The following is a 21404-nucleotide window of genomic DNA, read 5'->3' as shown; positions in this document are numbered from 1 at the left end:
CCTCTGTGAACTAAACAAGATGGATGCTTCAACCCTCTCATCTTTACATGTGCTCCAGCCTAACTAGGAGTTTTATTTCATTCTGAAAGGACAACTGTAGATTCATTGAAACTTCTTGTACTGAAAGTAAACTCCCATTCCAAAGAAATATTAAGATAATATAGCATTTTATAACTTGTCTAAATTTTATCAACCACTACAGACTTGCAAACGATCTCATTGAAGGCTTATTTATTCCTAGTTTGTGTTCAACATTACTCAGAGAGAAGAAATGTTTCCTGATCCTATTACTGATAATACGCAAGAAGTTTGCTGAATATTTAAAACTAAGCAGCATCTGTGATATAATGGATTGTGCTGGTGCCCCACAGATGCTAAGAATGGCTGTGCCTACAGACACTATATTGTTAATGTTCAAGAATACTTATTGCATTAAAACAATGTACCACTTCATTTTCTACCACAAATACCTTCAATAGTACAAAATGTAGGTAACTGCACCTTTCCTCTCTTATGTGTTAGGTAGCTCCTTGTGTGTTATTTTTATCCAAACAGCTCCATGCTGTTCTGTAACTGTCCATTAGATGGCATGTGAGAGGAATTGCTGTTTATTTCACCCTTCACCAGATTATTTTCATTGACAGTACCTCACTGCCTCCCACCCCCCAAACCTGTGGAAATGCAGGTGTAAGTCCACATTCTATCACAAGGATGGCCTGGGAACTGCAGCTTGAAGAAATCATGTTCATACTGGTTCGGATGACTTTTTTATCCCCCCCTCCAAGAACCATGAAAAGTTTCTGATAACTATGGAACATAGTGCAGCTGGAACAAAGCCAGGATCTTGAGCGTTGCGCTGTCACATGGCTGATTTTTAACTGGGTGGTCTTGGTTTTTCAGTGACCGGACCAGAAATGTCTAAAATCTAAACCAGACATCAAAAGTTCATTCTTTTTTAAACTGACAAGACAGGAAAAGACCTACTGGTCCATGCAGCCTATCCCACACAGTTATGATGCTAGATGCATCACAGTACAGACACTCCCCACCCACTTGGAGCCATGTAATCTCTTGAGAGAGTCAAAAAAAAATTAAAAACCCAGGCCAATTAGGGGGGGTGGGGGGGATGGCGATCAAAACTACTCCAGGAGATCGCATTGGCCCTGATTTACATTATCAGATAGCTACCTCTTGTACGAGGTGATCTCCGCCCCAGCTAGGAATGGGTCCAGCTCTCGTTTGAAGGAATACGGCAAATCACCGCTAACCGCACGAGCCGGCAACCTATTCCACAGGTCCACTACTCTGGGAAAAGAAGCTAATCCTTACAAGCATGACCCCTGCTCCTACGTTACCTATTTAGTTGAAATAATTGGTCTTAATTTGAATTAATCTTACGGCCCCCTTTCCATGCCTCAATATCCCCCACCATGTGAGGAGACCTAAACTGGGTACAGTATTCTGAGGCCTAACCAAGGTCTTGAACAAGGACAAAAGGGCGTGCTGTGTTTTCGGGTGAATTGTCGTGTGTGTACACCCAGGAACCCTGTTCGCTTTAGCTGTAGCTTCATAGCATTGATCATGAACCTTTAGAGAGTGATGCACTGAAACACCCAGATCTCTTTCTTTCACCACTGGTTTTAATTATTTTGAATGCAAGTCCATTTGTTTTTCTGCTTTGCTTCTGTGCTTTAGGATGTGGAGCCATTTCTTACAAAAGTTACTAAAGTTTTCAATGAATTTACATCAGCAGCAAACCAAAGACCAAGGCCAGATTTTCCTATTCCTGCACCTGGGGCTGGTAGATCGGCAGTGAACACAGAATCATTCGGTGTGGAGCAGTGCACATTCATAAGGGAGCCGACCTGATGTTACGTCCATTTAAATGACTAGATAAAAGGATCAGGTGTGCTACCTTACAGGTGTGCACTCCTCCTGCCCAGTTGTCCTGTATTTGTTTTGCCTGGACCATCCAGTAGCCCCCCCCCCCCCACCAGTGCAAGGACTGGAGAATTTGCCCCCACAACTCCAGCTTTGATCCCATTGTCTTGACCCTGTTAAATTGAAACCGAAAATGCTGGAAATACACAGTAAATCCATATGCACCTATAAAGCGAAAAGCTGAATTAATATTTGGGGTGGGTGGGGGGGTGTAGATACTTCACTAGAACCGGCAACTGGTTGCTAAGCACGATAGCCCTTCCAGTTTCCAGTTCTAAATCCTTTACAGATGCTTATGGACTTGCTGTGTATTTCCAGGATTTTATTTCAGATTTCCAGTATTTGAAGTGTTTTTTTTTTATTTCTTGCCTCCCCCCCCAATCCAGTTTTGGATTTGGAAAAAGTAGCAGCCCTCCTTGTGGAGCTGAGCATTGTCCCCAGTTAACGAGGGGCTGGGATGTTAACCCCCAGGAATGCATAGTCACGTTCATTTTTCTTTCTGAATCCAGAGATTCAGCTGACAAAGTTGTCTTGAAGACTGGGAAATATGAAGAACTGATCGTCTGCTCACACGAGGTCGCAGCCAGCACAGCGCAGCTTGTAGCTGCCTCAAAGGTGAGAGGATTAAGAAAATTAGATCTTGGATATACAAGGGGAGGTGGGAAGAGGGGAGAAGAAGCCAGTACAGCAGAAATAAGGAATAGGGTATATCACTAACGAGTAAACTGTAAGGGCTTTCTTTACATTTTCCTTGCCAAGATTCACTTGACGATACAGAGTGAGATGGCATGGTGGAGGGATTTAGGAAAAGACTGAGGTTGAACGGCTGAAAGAACAGAGGGAGCAGGAATAAGGAGTGACCCAGTGTGCCACATCAGTTAATTTTTAGATTTATGTCCTTGTTTCCAAATCCTTCCAAGGCAAAGGCACTTTACCTCAGCCGATCTCATGTAGCCTTATGGCCCTGCTTATTCCTTCTGCTCCTCTGACACATCGTTACTCCTTGTTTACATAGACTCTACAGCACAGAAACAGGCCATTTGGCTCAACTGGTTTATGCCGGCCTTTATGCTCCACACGAGCCTCCTGCCACTCGGCTTCATCTCACTCTATCAACATATCCTTCTATTCCTTTCTCCCTCATGTACTTATCTAGTTTCCCTTAAATACATCTATGCTATTCGCCTCAACAATTACTTGTGGTAGCGAGTGCCACATACTTACCACTCTTTGGGTAAAGAAGTTTCTCCTGAATTCCCTATTGGATTTATTAGTATCTATCTTATATTGATGACCTCTGGTTTTGGACTCCCCACAAGTGGAAACGTTTTCTCTACTTCCACCCTATCAAAGCCTTTCATTATCTTAAAGACCTCTTTCAGGTCACCTGTCAGCCTTCTCTTTCCTAGAGAAAAGAGCCCCAGCCTGTTTAGCTTGAGAGGATATACTTATGAATCATTTTTGCACCTTTTCCAGTGCCTCCATATCCTTTTTATAATATGGAGACCAGAAATGTTCACAGTACTCCAAGTGTGGTCCAACCAAAGGTCTATACAAGTTTACCATAACTTCTCTGCTTTTCAATTCTATCCCCATTTCCTGCACCCTCCACTTCATCATTGATGGTTGCTCTTTTACCCTCTCCCTAAATCCCTATGCCTTGCATCTCTCTCTATTTTCAGAAGAATCCTAACAAAGCTTTTCTTTTGCTGCATCCCATCTCCAATTTCTACTTTTCCTGATTTCACCCTGCTTGGTATCCAACTTTTTTTTGTCCTGTTTGAGGTGCTCGATAGCAATGTAGGTTGCCTGTACTCGAGTTATAAACACGTCTTCTCATTGTTGACACGGTTTAGGTGAAAGCAGACCGGAGCAGCAGAAACCTGTCCAGATTACAGCAAGCCTCCAGACATGTGAATGAAATGACTGCTAATGTAGTGGCTTCAACAAAATCAGGACAGGAACAAATTGAAGATAAAGGTACAGGGAACACCTTAGACTTACTGGTTAACAAAGCTTTGGTGTTAAATTGATATTTTACATCTTATGTTCCTCTCTTTCTATATCCTTCAGATACTATGGATTTTTCAGGAATATCAAGGATTAAACTTAAAAAGCAGGAGATTGAAACACAGGTAACTTTTAATTAGTTTTGAGAGAACCTGGTCTCATCAGTTGCATTTATTTCTGAAAATACTTGTTGAAAATAAACTTTATTTTAGAGTTATTGTCACTACTTATTTACAGCCAACTCAAGATTGTACACAAAATATTGTATTCTAGTCTTTCGCAGAGGGACAGATACTATGTTACACGGGTGCCTTGGTTAACTTAACAACTTTCAGGTGTTTAAACAGAGTGGAATGAAAGTTTTGTGAGGAATTGGGTGCTTCGATTTGTGTTTAGTATTCCTCCATTTACCAACTCTTTGTTCAGATTAAAGTTCTGTATAAATGAGACCAGCAGTATGCCGGTGTAATGTGTCATGCAGTTTGTAATCACTAAATAAGTCTCCTGCCGGGTTTAGTCTTTATAAGCAATATCCATAACTTATATGCTACCAAGTTTGTGTAGAGGACTATGAACATTGCCATTCTCAGTGTCAGACAGTAATGGAGCACAGCGCTGATTGCAAAGTTCCAACTCTTGAAAAAGACATTTATGAATCTAGTTTTCTATAGGTGCTTTTTAATTGTTTGCATTTTCATTTAGAGATTATTGAAAATCTTAGTGAATGGGAACATTGGAATGAAATCTATACCTGAAACTCCAGTACGCCCTCTACTACCACAGGTTTCAATTGGATTTAATGTACACAAGCATTTTGTAGGAGTAATATCAGATTTTGTGTTAGTGACATAAATGGGTTTACTTTACACAAATGTCAAAGAAAATCATTAATCATTTCTAAAATAGACTTCTATACATTGCATTGTGTTTTAAGAAGCTTGTTAATCGATGCTGCTGTGATATTATCAGGTAGTGTGGTTGAGGGACTCAGATACACTCTTACATAGGTCCTCTTAACCTGCTAGACCTCACTAAAAATAACTACTGCTTGCACCAATTATAGTGCTTTCACATCTAATACACTGAGATTAACCAATTGCATATCAAAATTCAGAATGAGAAAATAATGAATATTTAAAGAAAAGCTCTCATTTTGACACCCCCACGTGTCTACAGCATTCACTAGCATAAAATCATTTTCTGGCCTGTGGTAGCCTGGATGCATGCTACTGCTGGGTGTATTATTAGCTGGCCAAAGCAAACCCTCATTACTGACATATTTTCAATCCCCTATCTTTATATACTGGCAATAAACCCCCCCCACCCCCGATCTAACTCAGATCTTATGCAGCTTGACCTCTGGCTTTTTTAAAGGCACACCATCCAAAAAATGCTTGCCAAATCCTTTTTCAAAGTGAAGTAATGAGGTAAAACATGATGAAATGCTTGGGTTGTATCACTTGCCTATGATATTATGATGTATGACCCTCCCCCTCAAACAAAATCAGGTTTGCCAAACCTTTTCTCATGAAGCCATTGGGCCTTTACACTGATTGCAAACTCCTGGGGAAGATTACATCATGGAACATGAAGGCCCCAGGACCCTTACTAACTACCTTCTTCATCTGTTCAGGTGAAAGTTTTGGAGCTGGAAAATAAACTGCAGCAGGAGAGAATGAAGCTGGGAGAACTAAGGAAGAAACACTATGACCTGGGAGGAAAATACGATGAAATATTGGAGGATGAAAAGCAGCCTTCTAAACCAGAGATTTCAAAGAAGCCGCCACTTTCCCAAAAACCAAACATCCCAACAAAAAATCAGGCAAGTCTAACCCCTCATTTAATAGTTGTTCCGAAAGGATTCTTTCTGCTACAAGTAATTTCAAAAATAGGGTAAACACCAATATCTAAGGATCTGATTCTGAGGATTCTTAAGCTGTTAATTGAGTTGCTTCAGGATATGGGCACCATTGGCAGGCTGCATTGATTGTCCAAACCTAGTTGTCAGAAGGTGGTAGTGCGCTCATGTCGGGTTGTAATCCAGACTCGAATATGATGATCACTTACAAAACCAATTCAATGTTATTTTGCAGCTACATGCACCCGACCTGGCCTATGTTTCTCATTTACGGAACTCTCAATAAGAAAATGTGCAGAGTGAAAATGGCTGCAGTGTGTTGGAACAGGGAACAAGGATCTCCTCTACACTGCTCAGACAACAAGTCAAACTCATCAGATGGCAGTGTTACATTCCACATACATACTTGCTCATTTTATCAAATTGCTCATTTCATCTGATCGCTCCCTATCATAATTAAAATAATTTATGAAAATTATAGGAGTTAATACATTACAAAATAAAGAAATCACATTGTTAAACAACTATATTAATTTTCAAATTGGTCATGTGGGATAGAGTGGGAAGAGATATAAAGCCATGAAATAACTATTCATTGCAGCCTTTGTAAACTCGAGTCCCTCAAGAATCAGACTGTTATTGATTACATTGAAATGTCTTTTTCTAGAGATTAAAATATTCTGCACGCTTATACATTTGCTGCTGGGACAGAATATTTGAGCATTTGCTGGAAAGCATCCAGCAACACGATGAAGTAATGGAATATTAAATAGCTTCAGAAGCTTTGTACATACTTTCCCCAGAAATACTACATGTTTAGATTTAAATCTATAGAGCAAAGTCTTTTGTATGTATAAGTGGACATTTTAATGGGTGTGGTGTATTTATTAGCAATAGTCAAAGTTTCAAGATATAAGAATTTGCCATACAAACAGTTGTCTTCAGCTGTATTGTTGAATTTCATGTATGAGAAACCATGAATTTTAAAATGTGAAATTGGAAATAAACATTAACATTACAATACTTAGTTGTATTGTTTAATGTAACTGATTTGATTTTCTTGAGTACCCACCTATCTTCTACCTGGACAACTGGGTGACTGATGCCTCATCTGTTAATACAGATCTACAATCGCTGTGCCTCTCTTACATAGTCAAGTTTAGAGTTAAACATTATCATCTCAGTTTTCATGGCTATGCTGCTGAAAACACCATTAACTCTCCACCATGGACTCAGACTGTTGCCGTGCCGTATATAACTACCTGTTGGACATTAAGTCTTGGATGAACTGAAATTGTCTTCAGCGCAACATTGGCAAAACCAAAACAATCCTTTTGATTCTTGCCAGTACTTATTTTCCACTGGTTCAAGCTCCAACCAACTGATTGCCCACTCAGATGGTTTGCAACCTTGGTGTCCCACTCAACCCACAGCTAACCTTCCTACCCCATATTCAGTCAGTTGCCATGGTTACAATTCATGCATACAGCAACAAGACATTTTCCATAGGCAGCCCCACACATTCTTTGAACTAAAACTTATACCCCTGTTGGGTGGAGCGAATGGGGTAGTGTTCTACAAATGTAATAACCCTTTTCTCAGGTTACAGACTAAAAATGTGCAGGGTGTCCATTTCTTCCCTTATCACTTTGTTGGGTGAAAAAACACCATGCTGACCAACCATACATATCAGAATAAGCTACAAACCTTATTTTATTGTAAGAATTAAATCTGTACAAAAGCAAAATAAATCAAGTACAAGTTTTTGAATTTTCAGAGTCCTTAAACTGAGCCTTTTGATGATTCTGTGGAAAGCCTGTCTTTGTCCTCACTGTCATAAATATAAACAATCAAAGTTTCACAGCAAGGAGAAAATTTCTATTGCAATTTAACATGTGACTTCAGGCAGGATTGTCTGTCTCTCTCCCCCTCTCCCCGTCAGCACAATCCCACATCTAGTCAATCCCCAAGATTGCATTATTCCACTTCTGGAACATTGCTCACTTATGCCCATATCTCTCCCTCTGCTCTTCAACTCCTAACCTATGCACTAATCATCTGCAAAATTGAATTCTTTAATACTCTATCAACCTCAACTCTTCCCAAACTAATGAATTCAGAACTGCACCCCCCCGCTTTCTCTCCGCTACGAACTCTGACACACCAATCACCCATGTCCTTGCTGAGCGACACTGGCTCCCTGCTTCTTCCAATTTAAAAAGCCATATCTTCATTATCAAATAACTCCACTGACCTTAACTGAGTGATCATCAGCTGTATGTCTCAGGCCACACCATTACTCAGCATTGAGCATTGATTGGGCACTGAGCTGGTAATGTGGAGAGTGGCAGCAACTTAAAACAGCAGCTGTGTAAGTGGACTGGCTCACGTTTCCTTACATTGCTGGGGAGGGTTGAAGAAATCGTAACTCCCCAGGCTAGAGAGCAACTGCTCCCTTTTCAGATAGGATGGGGTCGGAGGGATGGGGTTGTTTAGACAAGAAGGTTTCCATCTTTGGTTTAGAGGGTACCTTCATCAGAAAGCAACTGTCTGAAAATTGACTTTACTAACTTCAGCCTTCCTGTTTGATTTCTACCAGAACATCTGGGGGTGAATTTCCACAGGGGGTGTTTCTCCTGTTCGTCCACCACAATCTTGGTGGAGAGACAGAAACCCTGGAAAAATGGCGTATCTATGGTTTTCGTGGCTCTTCCAGCAAAGTTACAGCAGTCATATTGGATAACCACTGCAGCAGTTCACACTCTGTGCCTTAGCACCTGATCCCAGTTCCCCACCAGTCTGCTCGCTCAGATTCAACCCAAAGATGTGCAACCTCAGTGTTTTGCTCCACTGAGCCGAACTTCAAACCTCCCACTTCCAGTCCATCAACTAAACTGTCAATGGCCATAGAGAAAAGCATAGCAGCAGAGCTAAGCACAGTAGTAAAACATTTCAGTACCACAAGAGTCAAAGAGATGCAAATAAGCTTAAAACTTGGGATGAGCACAAAACAGTAAATATTCTGAATGATTACTTCCTCCAAGTGGTCACAAGGGATGATATGAACAACATGCCCTCTCCAGAGATAACCCAAGCAAAATCAATTACTTCAATGTAAACACCCTAGACAAGCTAAAAGGGCTCAAAAGTCTCCAGGGATAGATGGTATTTATCCCAGAGGACAGAGAACAATTAGGGAGGAGATTTGCGAGGCACTGACAATTATGAGGGGGGTCACTGGACACTGTTGATACACCAGTAAATTAGAAACAAGCTATTGTAGTGCCCACAATCAAAAATACAGCCATAAAATTGGACCACAGGGAACACATGCCACTTGCTCAAATATATATATACTCCATGTCCAGATCCTAATCAAATGACAGCCTGTTTCAGGGAATTGAAGAATTTTTAAACCTGGATATTTGCCCACTCAGACCTATTCTATAGCTTGTTCTCTCTGCCTAGTCTGTTATATCCCCTCTTTGAGGAGCTTATAAATATATATATTGTTTTCTCCTTCCTGATCATGTTTATTTACTGTTGGAGTTTAGAAGGATGGTTCCCTTCCAGTATCCCACTTAAGTCAAAGGTAATGAGTGAAAAAAAACAGGAAATCCTGTTTTTGCACTAATGCTGACTCTGACTAAAATTAAATCAACAGATGGAATTTTAACCCACCCTCCTCCCTTCATGTGCCTAGACAGTAAGCATCTAGAGACTACTACTCAGGAAGCAAAGTCAAGTTTGATGCTGTCCTCACATGCACTTCCAGCAGAGATCACTGAACACTGGTCAGAAGCAGGAAACCTGGCCAATTTTTCATCCCTAGCCCCGAGCTGCTGAGGCAAATTGGCACACCCCTAAACCCACCCAAGCTGAGATCAGTTAACGCCACAGACCAAGGATCACTGGGGCCTTCCTGATCTGTACTATTTACTACATTTAACCAGCTCATCCATCAGGAGTGTCCCTACTGAGAACCAGTTTCATTGAGAACGCTAAAAACAGGACACAAGACTTTTCTACCATTGCTCCTAGTTGTGTTTTAAAAAAAATTCGAGTCAATGTTCCTTCACACGGTCCTTGCATACGAACCAAGAGAGGTACATGGAAATTGATGTGTAGGGGGTAAAAGGACATTACCCCACCCCCTCAATTACAAAACTGCTCCTCTGAGGATGTTTTAAATGAACAAGTGCCAAATTTATTTTATATTCAATCCCATACTAAACGAGCTATGTATTTTCTTCCACGGTGGGAATTTCTTATTTTTTTTCCCCCTCTTCTGTAAGTCATTGCAACTCTGATCCAATATGGCACCATAGTGCGCATTTACCCATTGAGCCACTGGGGGAGCTATTTTTCTCATTTATGTAATACCAGCTGATTTAAAACCAGTCAATCTCAACAGTGTAAGTGGGTTAGTTCAACCCAATGGGTAATTCTTGTAGCTGAGGTGGTGCTGTCCCATGTTCAAATCCTGGACAGTGCTGAGCTAGGTGGTGTAGAAGAGTTATAATTGGCCTGCGTACCTCTGAGCACATTCGAGCCTGATCAGGTTCTCATCCAATGTTCACACCAGTTTCCAGCAAGGATCAATGGAAAGCAATCAGGAACAGGATTTCTAGCTTTTTCTTTTCCCTTCCTCATGCACACTCAACCCAATTGTGATACCCACACTTAACGATAGCAGAGATCACCTAACTCAGTATAGATTAGGGTTTGAACATGTGAACTTTCTGGTTTATATGGCTCATTACCCACTGAGCTGGTATTTCACCCCCATTTCCTATTTTGTCCACATGCCCTTCCTGAAAGTGCTGCCTTATGCTCTGGTACAGTTCCACCTTCTCCTGGTGCTATTCCTACCTGTCACAACCCAGTCAGCTCATCATCTCCAATACCCTTACAGTTTGCCTTGGTCCCCCAGATTATTCATCTATATACAGCCTCAGTGATATAATCCTCAAATATGGGGTCAGCTTCCAAATGTAATCAATTGAATAGTTGTCTCTGGATCATCGCCCGCCAATGCCGCAACTCACCCACTGCCCCACATCTATGCTATCAGCTTGAAACTGGATTTCTCTAGTGCTCCCCTGCTCAACTTCCCTAGCTCTGCCCGACACAAACTCAAACTGTCCTGTTACTCTTGTGCTTGTATCATTTCCTGTACATCCGCTTCGCCACTGCTCAGTGCATCTTCAAATCCATCCATTGCCCCTCTAACCTCTTTCTGCAATCTTCTCTAGCACTACATCTCAGCACACACATACACTCGCTTTTCTAACTCTGACCCACAGCACATATTCCCTCCCTCCACCATCGACTACAGACTCTACACCACTCATACTCTGGGATTGTGTTTCTAAACACCTGTGCCTCATTACTGCACCCCACCTTCAAAAATATCAAAATGTACCTTTTTGGTCACGTAGTCAGTCACCTTTGCTACTGCCTGAACACCGTTCAAATTGCCTCAGGTCACTTTGTTATGTGAATGGTACTGTAGAATCACATGAGCAATTATGGACCATATGAGAATGTGAAATGAGAACAAGGGATTTATATAAAATGTAGCATTCATGAAATGTAGGCCATTAACAGCAATTTAACTGCATTTTCTGAGTTAACAAGCCTCACAATAGATTAGATATCAGCTTTTACAAATTACAGCAACAAGCATCAGTATTTTAACTGCAATGAGTTACATGCATGCTTCACACCACCCCAGTTGTGAGTCATAGCCTTTATAAATGACTTCATTTAACTGTTCCCTTATGTGCCAACCACCACAACAGTTACAAGGCAGAATTTCAACATCCCATTCATATCCATGATCAAGCAAAGAAAAATGATCCAAGTGTTTTAGATTTCAGAACAAGCCAACAATAACCCTTTGTACTGAGGCACATCTACAGTCATTTGAAAACTCAAGTTTTCTAACATATTAAAGAACTGAAGACAAGCAATTTGCAGTGATTTTGTAGAAGTTGAATATAGATTTTTTAATTAAAAGAAATGGACATTTGAAATTCCCTTGCAAGAAATTTCAAACAAATCTGTCAACAGTTGGCGTAAATAACCTTTAGCACAAAAATGGGGGTAAATATGTATGAGTTACGATAGCAACACTGAAAATTTATTGTATTACATCTAGGGATTTGTTAACTACTGTAACAATATGTAATATGAAATAAGCAACATTCTTTCATTAAAGCAGGGCAAGTAAAATTACATTTTATCTTAATAATGAAAATTAGAACAGTAACTTTAGACATTGGTCCACAATACCCAAGTTTTGAAGGGAAAACAAGGTAGGAATCTCGAGTGTTTTCGATAAAGATGACCCCTTTTCAAATTCAATCCACATAAATAAGCATGAATTTGGTGCAAATAAAAGTTACTGGGAGGACAGCAAAGATAAATAAGGTAGCGTTGGTAATCTTCAATAAGCTGGTGGAAAGCTTTGTGGATAATGAAAGTTTAAAAAGCATATGCAACTGCTGTTTTGATTCTGTGGGGATTATACAATTTTTGAAAGTGAGCAACAGCTGAAGGTGTTAAATAATATAAAACAGAGAAATCGGTATTAGATCCTTAAACTTGATTACTGGTTAAATAAAAATTATAAAAAAGGTCTAAAAGGCCATTAGTTAGAATTTGAAGAATGCTATTAAAAAGAGAGACTGGAAATGCATTTGTTAACTTAATAATTCTTATTTCTGTACTTTACACCATTTCCACAAACACTGATAAAGCCAGGATTTTCAAAAATGATTTTTTAAAAATCTCGATCAAAAATGCAGAATCTAACATCTCTTCTTTCCACAGAAAAGGCAACAGGTGGCACATTGTTAATTTCTGCTACAGTAGATTTACCCACTCGCCGGGGATTTAAAGTTGACCTTCGAATTTAGTGCTAAAAGTGAGTCCAACTCCGGTCATGACTCACATGATAATTCGAGACACCATCTTTTACTCTGATACGGAATTGAAACTAGAGACATTGGCAAATGGATATAGTACATTGGATTTTATTAATAGAACTGATTAAAATATTCTGAGGTAACTTTCTGTAGCTCACCACTACAACAATCATTAGTAACAGCAGTTATGAACTACAGACTTCACAAACGTGTGTTGTGTCGAATATTTAAGTTTAAAAAAAAACGTTGATATTGGAGTGTTGAGTTTTTCCTGTGGTAGGCACATAGTTACCAGCTATTACAAAAGGCATTTTCAGTTATTGACTACTGAAAAATTGTAGCATAGACATTGTTAATCCTAGGACCCTTTCAAGACAACTTAAGTAATTTGACCAAGTTGTCCTACAAATCATACTCTGAAGCAAATTGCTCAATTGAAGGATTTAAAATGTTGCTACGTCACTTGACTGAGTTGTAAATGACAAATACGCCAAAGAACTTTTGCAATTCAATGTGCAATTTCAGGGTCACAAGGAAACACGGTTAAGAGCTTAATTTGCAATAGCACATTTTTGCACACAAGGAGTCACCTTGCCACCAGCTAATTTCCTCAATTTTAATATTAACATTAGGAGATTACAGTCATTTAACATCTCAATTTTGATAACTGTACAATGCTACCAGTTTAAATAAAGTCAAATGCTCTGATTACCTGCAACACTACCGCCCTCTCACCCCCCTCAAAACATACATTTTATATGAAAACTTAAGTGCTGCCCACATGAGCATCACAAGCTTATGAAGTAAAACATTTCCACTGTCCCTTATAACTAATATTGCTAAGGCACATAACATACATATGTTCTGGACTCCATATTCAGTCATAGATTATACCTCTTGAGCCATGAGCCTGCAAATAAATGAAGTAGCCCATCTGTTTTTAGACCTGAATGGAACTGCTTATTAATGTGCATCACTGATCAGATACAATGGATAAAATGTGCAACACAGCTTACTAATTTTTTTAAATTATGGAGTATTACAATTTTTTTAAAATCATGGTGGAATAGGGTTATGTGTCACTTGCTGTAGTTTGTTTTTGAAAAACTTTACCCATTTTCACAATTTTAAAGCAGTTTTGTCTTACAATGTATCACAGCTAACTAACTAGAATCCAGTTTCTGTATTTCACAAGAGACAAGGTTTAGTTGTGGAATATCATGGTTTTTTTTTTAAAAAGGAAAAAAAAGGTAGAAATTATTCTTGGGCAGGAGCTCAAAATGGGAGATATTGGAAAATGGGCAGCAACGCACAGACCACTCGTTAATACACCCCGCCTGAGATTCGGTTCCACTGACTTCACTGGCAGGGCGAGAGACAGGCAGCCGATACAATATCACCCAAGGCAAATTTCTACCCCAAGCTTTACAACTATAGCTAAAAGGTCAAATGTAGCAAAACAGAATAAGATGACAGTTTATTTAGCAGTCATAAGATCTGTAGAGTTTTAAGTGGTTTGTACATGTATTAACAAGACAATCTTCTACTATTTTGGCCAATCCCGTTTGACTGCTAGTTTTAAGAAAAACAAAGAAACTTTAGCATGACATTTAAGTGAAAGATAACCTGGATTCACTTAATCTACTCCATTAAAGTTGAAATAAATGAAGTACGATAAAGTTTCTCCCCACCCCCCCTCCAAAACCTTCAAAAACATGGTAAAATTCAGCAGAAGGTTTGAGAAAAGTATATGCAATAATACAATCACATAGGCATAAACTTCATATAGCCCTCAATATCCAAATACAAATCACCTCCCTCTTCAACAGGAAGGAACACAGCTAGGGTTATGAGACATGTAACGATTACACAGTCTATGCCTACAGTCAATCACAGTATATAATGGGGAAAAAAATGTAATTTTTCAAGAACAAGTCAATTTAGTTCTAAATGTGAATCAGCAAATAATTTTCCATTAACTATGTGCTATTGGACTGTTCCTAAATTTTAATGAAGCTCATATCAGCATTTGTATCTTTTTTGCACAGATTTAATTTTTTTTGCATCAGTTGATTCTAATGAATATCCATTAAAGGTCTCTATCCAAAAAGTGCAATGGATTCAAAATAGTTTTAAAAAATTGAAAGATTACTGTAAAAGGCCCCGATACGTCTTAGAACATTCTATCCAAAAGTGTTCACACAAAATAGAACTTTGTGGCTGTACATAATTTTCTGTAATTCTTAATGAAATGCGCCATGTAGGGGCAAACTTCTAATTCGCAGTCTCCTAACAAATGTAGTAATTCCCCCTCAAAGAAATACAGATCACGTGCACTATCAGAGACGGTCAACATTTCAGCAGAATTTAAAGCACCTATGCACAGAAGAATGCAGTGGACCCCATTTCATAAGATTACTGCAAAATAAAACCTGGTTGAGGAGGACGCTGTCCAGGTTTCTGAGCAACTGGAGGATAAGGTGGCCTGTTCTGTAGTGGATAACCTAACTGAGGTGTGAGAATTGGAGCACTGTTTCCTGATCTTGGTGGGATAGGAGGGAAAGATGCAGCTGGGTAAGGAGGTACTGATCCTGCTCCCAGGGCTGCGCTTGAAAATAGAGTGGGGAAGGCTCCTGCTTGAGAGGGCGGGGGTGGTGGAACCCTCCGAGGCACAACAGTGGGAGTGTTAGATTCCGTAGAGTTGGAATTCTGATTTGTCTGTATTGGCTCAGGTTGCTTCTGTAGCTGTAGCAATCGTGCCTGAGCTAGCCTCGGTCCTTTTATGACAATCTCTTGCAGCTTCTCAATTTTCACCCGCCGCTGATGTGCAAGTTTCCGTTTATTCTGATACTGGTCAATGAACACATCCAAGGGTACTTCACCATCCAGAAAGTCCTTAGCCATGATCTGAAAATTAGAGATTAAAGCAATCAATGGTTTGATCAATTCTTACATTTCTTTACAACTGAGAAAAGTAAAATGTTATAAATGATTCACAAATTTTATTATAAAAAGATTATATTTATATATCTCCTACAGAAAAGAAATATTTAGATATGCACAACTAAACTTTTAAAATTTAAAACAGATTCTTTCATAAAGATTTTACCACTGGGTTTAAAATCACACTGACACATCACTGAATCTTTACCAGATACATTAAAGTCATAAAAAAACAGAATAATGCATTAGTTTGATAGGCAGTCAACATCTTGTGTTAAATCATGTTTGGTCTAGTTGTTTCAGCCCATATGCAGACCACTTGCTCAGCTAACTAAAGACAGTACATTTTTGTTTGTATGTAGAAATTTTCAAATAAAGAGTATGGTTAGATTTTTCTCTGAAGGGAGGGTTTTCCTCTTTCTCTAAATTCAGTACGATTTCCCTACATAAAAGGGTCCTCTCGGCTTAGAATCATAGAATCGTTACAGCACAGGAGGCAGCCATTCAATCCATCGAGCCTGTGCAAGCTCTTTGTAAGAGCAATCCAGTTAGTCCTATTTCCCCGCTCTTTCCCCATAGACCTGCAAATTTTTTTCCCTTCAAGCATTTATCCAATTCCTTTTTGAAAGCCACAACTGAATCTGCATCCACCACCTTTTCAGGCAATGCATTCCAGATCATAACTACTTGCTGCGTAAAAAAGTTTGTCCTCACGTCGTGTTTGATTCTTTTGCCAAACACTTAAATCTATGTCTTCTGGTTCTCAATCTTTCTGCCAATGGGAACAGTTTCTCTTTATCTACTCTATCTAAACTCATCATGATTTTGAACACTTCTATCAAATCTCCTCTCGACCTTCTTTGCTCTGAGAACAACCCCAGCTTCTCCGTTCTATCCAAGTATCTGAAGTCCCTCATCCCTGGAACCATTCTAGTAAATCTTTTCTGCTCCCTCTCTAAGGCCTTCACATCTTTCCTGAAGTGCGGTGCCCAGAGTTGGACACAATACTCCAGCTGTGGCCGAACCAGTGTTTTATAAAGGTTCAACATAACTTCCTTGCTTTTGCACTGTATGCCTCTATTTATAAAGCCCAGGATCCCGCATGCTTTTTTAACTGCTTTCTCAACCTGCCTGCCATCTTCAAAGATTTGTGCACATATGCCCCCAGCTCTCTGCTCCTGCACCCCTTTTAGAATTGTACCATTTAGTTTATATTGCCTCTCCTCGTTCTTCCTGCCAAAATGTATCACTTCACACTTCTTTGCGTTAAATTTCATCTACCATGTGTCCACCCATTCCACCAGCCTGTCTATGTCCTCGTGAAGTCTATTACTATCCTCCTCACAGTTTACTACACTTGCAAGTTTAGTGTCATTTGCAATTTTTAAAATTGTGCCCTGTACACCCAAGTCCAAGTCATTAATAGATATCAAAAAAGCAGTGGTCCTAGTACCTACCCCCTGGGGAATACCACTGTATACCTTCCTCCAATTCAAAAATCAACCATTCACCACCATTCTGTTTCCTGCCACTTAGCCAATTTCGTATCCATGTTGCCACTGCCCCTTTTATTCCATGGGCTTCAATTTTGCTGACAAGCCTATTATGTGGCACTTTATCAAACACCTTTTGAAAGTCCATATACACATCAACTGCACTGCCCTCATTAACCCTCTGTTACCTTATCAAAAAACTCAATCAAATTAGTTAAACACGATTTGCCTTTAACAAATCCGTGCTGGCTTTCCTTCATTAATCCACACTTGTCCAAGTGACTCTTAATTTTGTCTTGGATTATCGTTTCTAAAAGTTTCCAGAGGTTAAACTGACTGGCCTGTAGTTGCCAGGTTTATCCTTACTCCCTTTTTTGAACAAGGATGTGACATTTGCAATACTCCAGTCCTCTGGCACCACCCCCGTGTCTAAGGAGGATTGGAAAATTATGGCCAGTACGGCTTGTGTAACTATCTAATTTCTCACTCGTGGCAATAGAACTAATGAGATCACCTGTGTCACTGGTATATGCACTCTGTACCTTGTTGCTTCCTCCTTTAATCAGACTGATCTGAGAATGCATACCAGAACAAAAACTAAATATAAAGCTGAACGGTGGAGGGAGTCCTAAGTACATCAAGCCCTCAGCTGATGAATCAGTCCTCCTCCATGTTGAGCGCCACTTGGAGGAAGCACTGAGGCTAGCAAGGGCACAGAATGTATTGTGGGTGGGGGACTTCAATGTCCATCACCAAGAGTGGCTCGGTAGCACCACTACTGACCGAGCCCTGAAGGACTGGGCCTGCAGCAGGTGGCGAGTGAACCAACACAAGTGGAAAAACCTACTTGACGTCATCCTCACCAATCTACTTGTCGCAGATGCATCTGTCCATGACAGTATTGGTAGGAGTGACCACCGCACAGTCCTCATGGAGATGAAGTCCCGTCTTTGCACCGAGGACACCATCCAAAGTGGCACTATCAACATGCTAAATGGGATAGATTCAGAACAGATCTAGCAGCTCAAAACTGGGCATCCATGAGGGCTGTGGGCCATCAGCAGCAACAGAATTGTATTCCAGCACAATCTGTAACCTCATGGCCCGGTATATTCCTCATTCTACCATTACCAAGCCAGGGGATCAACCCTGGTTCAATGAGGAGTGTAGAAGAGCATGCCAGGACTAGCACCAGGCGTACCTAAAAATGAGGTGCCAACCTGGTGAAGCTACAACTCAGGACTACACGCATGCTCAACAGCGGAATCAACATGCTATAGACAGAGCTAAGTGATTCCACAACCAACGGATCAGATCAAAGCTCTGTAATCCTGCCACATCCAGTCGTGAATGGTGGTGGACAATTAAACATCTAACGGGAGGAGGAGGCTCTGCAAACATCTCCATCCTCAATGATGGCGGAGTCCAGCATGTGAGTGCAAAAGACAAGGCTGAAGCGTTAACAACCATCTTCAGCCAGAAGTGCCAAGTGGATGATCCATCTCGGCCTCCTCCAGATATCCCCACCATCACAGAAGCCAGTCTTCAGCCAATTCGATTCACTCCGCGTGATATCAAGAAATGGTTGAGTGCACTGGATACAGCAAAGGCTATGGGCCCCGACAACATCCCGGCTGTCGTGCTGTAGACTTGTGCTCCAAACTGTTCCAGTACAGCTACAACACTGGCATCGACCCGACTGTGGAAAATTGCCCAGGTATGTCCTGTCCACAAAAAGCAGGACAAATCCAATCTGGCCAATTACCACCCCATCAATCTACTCTCAATCATCAAAGTGATGGAAGGTGTCGTCGACAGTGCTATCAAGCGGCACTTACTCACCAATAACCTGCTCACCGATGCTCAGTTTGGGTTCCGCCAGGACCACTCGGCTCCAGACCTCATTACAGCCTTGGTCCAAACATGGACAAGAGCTAAATTCCAGAGGTGAGGTGAGTGACTGCCCTTGACATCAAGGCAGCATTTGACAGAGTGTGGCACCAAGGAGCCCTAGTAAAATTGAAGTCAATGGGGGTCACCTCCCCTTGACATTCAACGGCATTACCATCGCCGAATCCCTCACCATCAACATCCTGGGGGTCACCATTGACCAGAAACTTAACTGGACCAGCCACTAAATACTGTGGCTACAAGAGCAGGTCAGAGGCTGGGTGTTCTGCAGCAAGTGACTCACCTCCTGACTCCCCAAAGCCTTTCCACCATCTACAAGAGAAGGGCAAGGGCAGCAGGGACATGGGAACACCACCACCTGCACGTTCCCCTCCAAGTCACACACCATCCCGACTTGGAAATATATCGCCGTTCCTTCATCGTCGCTGGGTCAAAATCCTGGAACTCCCTTCCTAACAGCACTGTGGGAGAACCTTCACTGCACGGACTGCAGCGGTTCAAGGCGACAGCTCACCACCACCTTCTCAAGGGCAATTAGGAATGGGCAATAAATTCTGGCCTCGCCAGCAATGCCCACATCCCATGAACGAATAAAAATGATTGAAAGGACAACACTCCTACATAGCTTTTCTTTATAGAAAGTGGCAAAATATTCCATTTGTATGTGGAAATAATGCTGCATTTGAAGAACAAAAAAAGACTACATACATTGTGATCAAGGATTGCCTGAAGTAATAAATAGAACAATTTTTACTTTGTGCATTAGAATCAGCATTTGGCAAACCCAGGTCTGATACAGCACAGGTTATACTGTACAGCACCTCTCCCTCCAATGAATCATACTCAGAAAAGCATCGTCTACTGCACAAGTGTGACCACTACATTTTCCATACCTACTAACCTTGTATCTTGAATGAAGTTTTTCAAAAAGGGCTAAATTATGGACACAGTTATGCGTTAAGAGTTCATTAGAAATAGATTGAGAATACGTGAATTAAAATTTTAGCATTCAGATCCTTGCAGTTGTCAGAAAGGATATTTTCACATCAGTCTGGGTTTGATCTAGCGCTGGGCACAGGTGAAAGGGCAGTGTTATATAGTCCACTGCATCATTCATCCGTTTATTTGGGCTTTTGATCAGGCGGATTCATTAATTGGGCTTCGGTTGAAAGAAATTTAGATCTAGCAAAAATAATTTCTACGCAAACTATTTTTGACTTTATTAAGGTGCCTCCTTTTTCTTCTATGTAGTTTTCACAGAATCAAGTGGATGGTAGAAATATGAACTCCAGATGAAATGTCAACAGACCGGCACGGACTTGACAGGCCGAGTGGCCTCCTTCCATGCTGTAGCCATTCCATGATTCTATGATTTGACAAAAGGGAGCATCATAGCTTAACCTGATCCTACTCTCACCCAACATCCAATATACTTTCACCTATACTTGTTGGATTATGAACAGGGGTGGGAACCCACGATGATTTTCTTTCTCTTCCCTAGCCCAGGGACATCAAACCCAACTACTGTGCTTAGTTAACTCTAAACAACAGAGATTCAGTTTAGGACTTCCCTCAGTGATGTAAGTTGTGGTGCAGTTACTCACTGAGCAAACATCTTAATTTGCAATATGTTGAATCATGAGATACATTTACCTCAGTTTCCTCTTCAATTTTTGCTCCTTCTGTTTGTAGGAGTGCGAGTAGTGTGTCTAGGGAAGAACTACTGGATTGACTGTCTGTGGAGAGGAGAATAAGAATGTTAAATATCACAATTTTTCACAAAGCAAGCAGCTATATTTTAGATATTAATAAATAGACCAGGGGGGAAAAAGTTAGTTTGCTAAAACAATGTCAATTGTGCTCAAAGCGGTGCCACTGAGCTTCAAAGATTGAATTCTGCAATTTTTTGTTTAAAAAAAGATAAATCTTACCATATAGAATTAAATTGCCCTTGCCCTAAGTGAAATACTTGCAATATAGTGCAGCACTAGAGTACTATAGAAGTTTACTGCACAGGACAAGGCCATTCAGCCCATCGGTGCTGGCATTTTGCTAGGATAATCCAAAATTAATTCCAATGCCCTGTCGGCTTCCATAGCTCTGTACATTATTCTGCTTCAAGTGCTCATCCACTTTTCCGCTAACAGATGTAATGGTCTCTGCCTCAAGTACTACTCGTGGACAAATCCAATCCAGCCAATTACCGCCCCAGTCTGCTCTCAATCATCAGCAAAGTGATGGAAGGTGTCGTCGACAGTGCTATCAAACTGCACTTACTCACCAATAACCTGCTCACCGATGCTCAGGTTGGGTCCC

General features: G+C 40.7%; 2 protein-coding genes across 2 annotated transcripts in view; one reads left to right on the top strand and one right to left on the bottom strand.

The window, feature by feature from the left end:
• The window catches only part of hip1rb (huntingtin interacting protein 1 related b), a 135363-nt gene extending 128525 nt beyond the window's left edge, over positions 1-6838 (top strand). Inside the window, exons 28-32 of the mRNA XM_068005760.1 lie at positions 2451-2556; positions 3798-3921; positions 4015-4076; positions 5585-5773; positions 6045-6838. Coding sequence (XP_067861861.1) covers positions 2451-2556; positions 3798-3921; positions 4015-4076; positions 5585-5773; positions 6045-6095 — 532 coding nt within the window. The 3' untranslated portion in view covers positions 6096-6838. The remainder of the gene's footprint in view (positions 1-2450; positions 2557-3797; positions 3922-4014; positions 4077-5584; positions 5774-6044) is intronic.
• Positions 6839-12827: 5989 nt separating this feature from the next.
• vps37ba (VPS37B subunit of ESCRT-I a) overlaps positions 12828-21404 on the bottom strand; it is a 31864-nt gene continuing 23287 nt past the window's right edge. The window contains exons 3-4 of the mRNA XM_068005759.1: positions 20742-20824; positions 12828-15648 (exon numbers count right to left, since the gene is read on the bottom strand). Of these exons, the coding sequence (XP_067861860.1) occupies positions 15157-15648; positions 20742-20824 (575 nt within the window). The 3' untranslated portion in view covers positions 12828-15156. The remainder of the gene's footprint in view (positions 15649-20741; positions 20825-21404) is intronic.

Source organism: Heptranchias perlo, chromosome 25 (genome assembly GCF_035084215.1).
Source record: "Heptranchias perlo isolate sHepPer1 chromosome 25, sHepPer1.hap1, whole genome shotgun sequence".
In the NCBI taxonomy this organism is placed as follows: domain Eukaryota; kingdom Metazoa; phylum Chordata; class Chondrichthyes; order Hexanchiformes; family Hexanchidae; genus Heptranchias; species Heptranchias perlo.
This window is presented reverse-complemented; position numbering and strand designations above follow the sequence as displayed.